The sequence below is a fragment of the Heptranchias perlo genome, chromosome 28 (assembly GCF_035084215.1).
Source record: "Heptranchias perlo isolate sHepPer1 chromosome 28, sHepPer1.hap1, whole genome shotgun sequence".
NCBI lineage: Eukaryota > Metazoa > Chordata > Chondrichthyes > Hexanchiformes > Hexanchidae > Heptranchias > Heptranchias perlo.
Genome location: NC_090352.1, coordinates 6,399,786 through 6,407,572, shown reverse-complemented (window position 1 = coordinate 6,407,572; position 7,787 = coordinate 6,399,786). Strand labels below are relative to the sequence as shown.

General features: G+C 43.0%; 1 protein-coding gene across 1 annotated transcript in view; it reads right to left on the bottom strand.

Annotated features, from left to right (window-relative positions):
• The window catches only part of srrm3 (serine/arginine repetitive matrix 3), a 632,220-nt gene that overhangs the window by 22,931 nt on the left and 601,502 nt on the right, over nucleotides 1-7,787 (bottom strand). The window contains exon 13 of the mRNA XM_068007973.1: nucleotides 5,184-5,530. Within this exon, the coding sequence (XP_067864074.1) occupies nucleotides 5,184-5,530 (347 nt within the window). The remainder of the gene's footprint in view (nucleotides 1-5,183; nucleotides 5,531-7,787) is intronic.

Sequence of the window (7,787 nt, the reverse complement as noted above, 5' to 3'; positions counted from 1 at the left end):
CTCCGAATGGGCACTGGTGTAGTGACTGAAAGATAACAGTTGGAAAGAATGGGGCATTTTCTGTTCCTGTGCCTGGACAGGACAGTATTGAATCCATCAGTTCAAACGGACAGAAAATCAGGTGGGATCTCTTACGGCCGTGCGACCCTCCCCACCCGATTTTCCTCACTGTGCTGCACCCACGTGATCCAATACACCAGGAACAGGAAATCCTGCCGCAATATCTTCAAAAGAAAACTAACAGCTACCCAGTAGTGATAAAAGTGCAGGTGATTTCAGGGGCATGAGCTTTGAGTTACATCGACCTCTTACTGGAGACTGCCTCCACATAGCAGAGTGGGAGATGCACCTTACAGAAGAGGTCAGGGAGAACAGGGGAGAAGAAACCAGAAAAGTCAGGGAGAGAAAGGGGGGGATATTGCAGGCAGAAAACGGAATACAACATCTGGCCAGTGGCAGAGAGAGCTGGGGAATGTATGTGAAGATATGTTAGAAAGAAGAAAGAATTTGCATTTATACAACACCTTTCACATCCTCAGAACCTTCCGAAGTACTTTTGAGGTGTAGTAACAATTGTAAGTAGCCAAATGCAGCAGCCAATTTGTGCACAGCAAGGTCCCACAAAAAGAAGTGAGATAAATAACCAGCTAATCTGCTTTTTAGTTTGTTGAGGGATAAATGTTAGCCAAGACAACGAGACATCTCCCCTGCTCTTCTTCGAATAGTGCCTTAGAATCTTTTACATCTGGTATAATTATAATTTAACCACTTGTGTGATTTATCTTTTGATCGTGTACCGTTGAGGAGAGAGGGAAAATATACAAATGACACCAGATTCCATCTCCGTGCCTGGCTGCAAGAGATCTATTGCAACCAAATCTCGTGACTTTAGCATTATGAGATTTAGGAAACTGTGCTGGTGAAATTTGATCAAACGCGATCGGTAATTCTTTAAAAATCTGGCTATTTATCAGGAAAGTTCTTAAAAACTGAAAGTGGGGAAGCTGGACCAACATTTCTGTTTGTTTCGGATGTGAGCTTGTAGCTTTCAAAGTCTTGCAATAGGCCATACGCTGGGCTGAGACTGGCCGAACTCACAGCCTTTAAGGACACTTTCCGTCAGTGGAGGGACAAAAGAGACCATTAATGCACCAGTCTGAGGTGGGTTCAAACCCATGTCCCAGGGGTGAAGGGACAGTAGAGTAAATTCAACGAGGAGCTGCGCTGGGAGAGGGTGCGGGTCGCAGAATCGGTGCTATATTGTTGAAACACTGGCCCAAATTTTGCTGAAAAAGTAACGGTGTCTGAACGACGCACGCTGTTATTAATGCGTAAACCGGCCAGCAACTTGAGGCGAGGAAGAGATATCCCGTGAATTGCGAATCGCCACAAGTTGATGGCCAATTCACGCCGCTCCGCCGTTAGCTTCTCGAAAACGGCATCTCGCGCTTAACCTCGCCGTGATTTTCATGAAGTTGCTGCATTTGCGAATTAATTGCCCGTTAAACTCGCCACAGAAAGTTAAGTCTAGTAATTAACAGCGTAAGTACCTTTATAATGACATGATAATTGTTAATGATTGCCAATCAACCTTCCTGGCCCAGAAAGTGAACAATTAATTATAAGTGTGGAGTTTCATTCCTTCAGGTTGTGAATTGTTTTAGGAGATTTTAAAAATGTCAAATTTTAAATTTTACTTTTCTTTTCTTACTTTTACTTTCTGACTCTTTTTTTCTCTCTTAATCCAATCTTTCTTTCCCTCCATTTCTCCTTCTCTACCTGATTTGACATTGAATTCACCCACTCCAATTCACCCTTCTCAGTCCTTTCTCTGTTTACTGCTCAATCCTTAAATCTCATTGGTTAAGGAGATACACTGTTGGTCCCATCGTTCACTAAGGTCCTAGGTTCCTGTTGCCCTCGCCTTGCCGTTACCTGCTCGCATGTCCAGCAACTAAACCTAAACATGCACGAACAAGTCTAACTAACAGGTCAGGCTGCGAGATGCCCCATTCCAGCAAAATCTGACCCTTTATCTCCATTCTGCACATTTTGAGCACTATGGTGAGAACACGGGATCAGGAATTCGCCCTTGTGTTTTGACCCATTGTGCTATCCAATGTCCATATGCTGACATCAATTTTATACCAGGCCATTAGAAATTAAGGCAACCATGAAAGTTGCCACACACATCAGGCACAGTGAGGCACCACAGGTGTAGAGAATGGTTCATGCCTAAGGCAGTTAATCCTATAGGATATCTGCTCTATGAGATGTAACTTTAAGAAAGAATGAATGAATGACTAAAAGAACTTGGGAGTACTGGGTTCAGATCTGGGCACTGCATCTCCAGAAGGATATATTTGCCTTAGAGGGGGTAGAGCGCAGATTTACCAGAATGATATCGGGGCTTAAAGGGTTAAATTATGAGGTCAGGTCGCATAGAAATAGAAAATCATAGAATCATAGAAAGGTTACAGCATGGAAGGAGGCCATTTGGCCCATTGAGTCCATGCCGGTTCTATGCAAGAGCAATCCAGCTAGTCCCACTCCCCCACCCTAACCCCGTGGTCCTGCAATTTTTTTCCTTTCAAATACTTATCCGGTTCCCTTTTAAAAGCCATGATTGAATCTGCCTCCACCACCCCCTCCCCCCTCGCCCCCTCATCGGCAGTGCAGTCCAGATCCTAACCACTTGCTGTGTAAAAAAGTTTTTCCTCATGTCACCTTTGGTTCTTTTGGCAATCACCTTAAATCTATGTCCTCTGGATCTTGACCCTTCCGCCAATGGGAACAGTTTCTTTCTATCTACTCTGTCTAGACCCTTCATGATTTTGAATACCTCTATCAAATCTCCTCTCAACCTTCTCCGTTCCAAGGAGAACAACCCCAGCTTCTCCAGTCTATCTACGTAACTAAAGTCCCTCATCACTGGAATCATTCTATTAATCTTTTCTGCACCCTCTCTAAGGCCTTCACATCTTTCCTAAAGTGCGGTGCCCAGAACTGGACATAATACTCCAGTTGTGGTCGAACCAGAGTTTTATAAAGATTCATCATAATTTGGGTTGTATTCCCTTGCGTTCAAAAGGTTGAGGGGTGATCTAATTAAGGTGTTTAAAATGATAAAAGGATTCAATAGGGTAGATACAGAGAAGCTATTGCCTCTGGCGGCAGAATCCAGAATGGGACACAATCTTAAAATTAGTGCTAGGCCATTCAGGAGTGAAATCAGGAGTGAAATCATACAAAGGGTAGTGGAAATGTGGAATTATTGCCCCCAAAAGGCTGCGGATGCTGGGGGTCAATTGAAATTTTCAAGACTGAGATTGATAGATTTTTAGTACACAAGGGTATCAAGGGATATGGAGCAAATGCAGGTAAATAGAGTTGGGGTATGGATCAGCCCTGATCTTACTAAATGGCGGAACAGCTCAACTACTCCTGCTCTGATGTAATTTGCATTTATATAGTGCCTTTCACGACCTCAGGATGTCCAAAGTGCTTTACAGCCAATGAAGTACTCTTGAAGTGTAGTCACTGTTATAACGCAGGGAAATATGGCAGCCAGTTTGTGCACAGCAAGATTCCATAAACAACAATGAGATAAATGACCAAATAATCTGTTCTTTAGTGATGTTGGTTGAGGGATGAATATTGGTCAGGACACCGGGGAGAACTCCCCTGCTCTTCTTCGAACATTGTCGTGGGAGCTTTTACGTCCACCTGAGAGGGCAGACGGGATCTCGGTTTTATCTCTCATGTGAAAGGCATCACTTCCGACAGTGCAGCACTCCCTCAGTACTGCACTGAAGTATTGTACAATGCAACTTATGATTTATAGGAAGAGGAGGGGATTTCCAGCACCAGGATGGTGTTGAACTCGCAATTCCTAGACTGTGCTTTTGTACTAGTTTTAAATTTCTTTTTAAAACTAGGTGTTACGAGAAATTCCTATACTGAGATTAGCTCAGAATAAAGAACTTGTTGTACTTAGGATGGTGCACAAGCCCTCGTCTTTTCTGTGACCTCCTAGTTCTACCTCACTTCTGTTCAGCCTATCTCTTCCCTGAAGTACAGTCACTGACTGCCATTCAATTCATAATCATGAGCCTCAAAGTGATTGATGGTAAGATGAACCAATCAAAAAAAAAGCCAAGGGCTGCATTTTCTCTGTGAAACAAGGCAAGTGACTTTTGCATCAATGCCAAACATACAATAAAAAATACCTCTTATAATCATATCAGTATTTCCCCCCATCCCATCTCAGGAAGTTTGTATGAAGGCTGTATAGAAAGGCTTTATTGGTTGAGTTTCAAACTCCTCAGCCTTTCTCTTGTTCACAGTTAAGGAAGGTTCATATAGATAAGCCTAAATCATTACCTTGGCCGTTATCAAGGCAAGAATTCAGGCACAAACTGAAAAAATGAAGAACTGGGGTGGAATAAAGGAAAGATTGGGCCTTTACCTTTTGAGTGACCTTTGGGTTGAATCCTGGTGTGTGCAGTCAGAAATAAATGCTCACATCGATACAGTTTTGGGTGATACGCCAACTGGGAAAATAGAGCACGAGTACAACATGAAGGGACTTTTCCTCACAACTGTACTCGAGTTTGCAGCAATGCTTGAGAGGACAGGAACTGTAACCTGATGTGACATCTCTGCTTGAACTTTTCATACTACCCTTGGTTGCATAACTGCCACAGTCAACTACTAGAACCTGTCTGACTAAGTTGGTTTTGTGCTGTCATCTCTTGCCCAGAGTGGAACAGAAATAACATGGACAGAACTCAGGTCATTTGCAAGGCCATGAGAAAACTTCAGTGAATGAAGGTATAATTGTGTTGTGTCTGTGAGGATCCGAATTCACCAATTGGGCTGGCATTGAACTCATGTGGCACGTTCCACCGGTCCTGAAGTGTCTCATTTTGAGGGGGTGGGGTGGATGGATGTGCGTGGAAGAGATTGAAAAGTGGGCAGAACTACACTTCCTTTCAGTCACTAGTACAGTGGCACGGAAGGTGGCCAGGGAGAGGTCGGTGACCTGGACTCCAAGGTTCTTGGAGGGGAAACATTAAGCATGACAATAGGAGGAAGCAGTGAGCGACTTAAGGCGGGGTGGAAGGGGGAAGTTGCTGAAAAACAGTACTTTCAAAGATTGGAAAAAATAACAGAAGACTAACTTCTTTGACCGTGTGCTTTTACTCCGCCCTGACACATGGCGAGATCGTGAGCGACTGCCGGCAGATTCTGCAGAGTCACTGCTGAAGTCTGACTGGCTCGGAGAGCGTGAAGACTCTTTGTGAGCTGGTGAGGTCGACTTCCGTCGGCTTGAGCCCCTATGTGCGGATGCTGACCTTGACCTGTGCTTTGAATGCCTGCCCTCGGCGGAGGATCTCCTGCTGTGACCCGGAGACCTGGACCTGAAGCTCCTGGACCCATGCTTTGAGTGCTTGGCGTCCTTGGCCTTGGGAGACGTCGATGCAGATCTGGGCTCTGCTCCTGGGGACAATGACCTGGAGTCCGCGCTCTGCAGCAGGAGAGAAAGGTTAACCTTAAAGAGACTCCGGACCAAAAAAAACAGTACCATCTTCCAATTCTTGCCACATCCCTAAGACACAGCCTATGTCAATAGTTTATCTAACACAGTCCTCTACAGTGCAGCTCATGCAAGATTTTGCATGCAAACCAAAAATTAATTCAAAATAAAAAACCTGGAATGGGAAAAAAAAATTAAACAGTCAACCGAAGTTTAAGAAGGAACAGAATGGAAGAATAAATAAATTAAAAAAAAGTGAGCTCAACAGATTGCTGTATTTTGAGGAAAGGACAAATTTTCTTACAATTCCTGGTTTTTAAAAAAAAACAAGGTGAAGATAGACAACTTGACTGAACAGCACAGAAATGGAAGGCAAAAATTGAAAAAAATCCACAAATGTATTAATTATCACTCAAACAAAACCCTCTGAATAATACTCTGTTTTCTTTTTGTGCTTTTTCCTGCAGAGAATTGCTCATCTGTCATCAGCGACCCAGATTATTAATGTTTTTTTTTGTACCCCCGTTTGGTTAACATACACTTACCAATCAGGTAGCATTTCCTCCATTAGTAGGTAAGGTGTGAGGAAAAAGGGAAAAGCGGGGCAACATAAGTGCATCATTAGAGTCACAAAATGCAAGAGAAAAAAAGACACAAAAAAGCCCTTTCCAAGTAGTGAAATATGAACAATGTATGAAATTAAGAATGTGCAAAGGAATTTATTAATACTACAATAATGCAACTGCTACAATGCCTAAGTACTGATGCACTAAAATAAGGCCAGTCCGGGGTCTCTGGGCTACCGCTCCGCATAAGGAAAATATATATACGTGGAATGTCAGATTTTACCTGTAAAGCTTAGGACAGGAGGTTATAGGAGACAAGGTGAAATGCAGAATGTCTGACTATTTCTTAAATGCAGAGAATGAGCCTCTCCCAGCCTCTGTGACCTTTAGCACTCTTCAGGGTTGCACAGTGAAGGGCAGATTTTTTGAAGACAAGGTTCAGAGTTGATGTTAAGAACAGGAGTGTCCAAAAATATATCTTTTTTCCCCCTTCAGTTTTCATTTCTGAAGTGTCAATTAGCTTCAAGAGTTTTGTGCTTTGCAGTTTGGTTCAGGGGAAGTGGCTTGAAATTGTTCAGATTCCTTCGGTTTTGACATCTTTCCCCCCCAAGCCTGGAGAGGAAAGGATAATGTTCTAAAAACACGCCCCATCTCTATTTTCTCGCCAGAGTTTATATTGATTTAGTTTAAACCAGTCTCTCTTTTTTTTTCTCTGTTTAGTTTGGCCCTTCCCCACAACCCTCTTACAAGTGGGAACGAGACTGTGCAGCCGCTAGGAGATTAACCTCTTTGCGATAAGATGTTGCCATTTTTCTGCACCGCCATCAACAACAACTTGCATTTATATAGTGCCTCTACTGTAAATAAAAACATCCCAAGGCGCTTCATAGAGGAAAAAAGTGTGGCTATGCTGAGATCTGACCACACTTAACTGGGGCCAGCTTGAGGGTTGGTCACCTCTGGTCTTAAGCCTGTGATTGTTAACCATAGTCGGTTTTCTGGAATGTTTTCTTGGGGCCTTTCACCTGGACATATTTGCATTGTGGTCCATTGTAAGTGACCTGATTTCACATCCTAAAATGGAGGATATTGTGACACCCAAATAACACACACCTCAAGTCTCCAAGCATTTACTTGAGGTCCATCAGATGAGTGGATCATAATCACTTTTATCATAATAATGACTACATCATAATAATGACTGTCAGTTAGCTCAAACCTTTTATGATATAGACTTCTAAACTCAAATTACTTTTTATCAGAGGTGACTTTTATAGTGTGCACATTTAATGTGTCTAACGCAGTGCAAATATTTAGCAAAAAAATCAATTTTGCTAATGAACTTATGAAAAGCCCAATATAAAATGTAGGTAACACTTGGCAACCTTTGAATGGATAATTTAGTACACCAAAATTATCACAGCAGCAGCTTTTAAATTTATTTCCCATCAAATTCCCCCCTCCCCCCCACTTTAGAACAACTTAATAGCAGAGACGCTGGGATTACCTGCTGGTAGGCCTCGGTCAGATGCCACACTTTAACTGGCCACTAGGGGGCGCATGAAAGCAGCCCAAGGTGAGCCACCTCTGCTTGGTGTTTCCTTCTCTACCCTTGATGGCATGGGTGAGATCAGACTGATAAGTGGAGGACTGATAGCCAATTGTTGGGACTTTGAACAGCA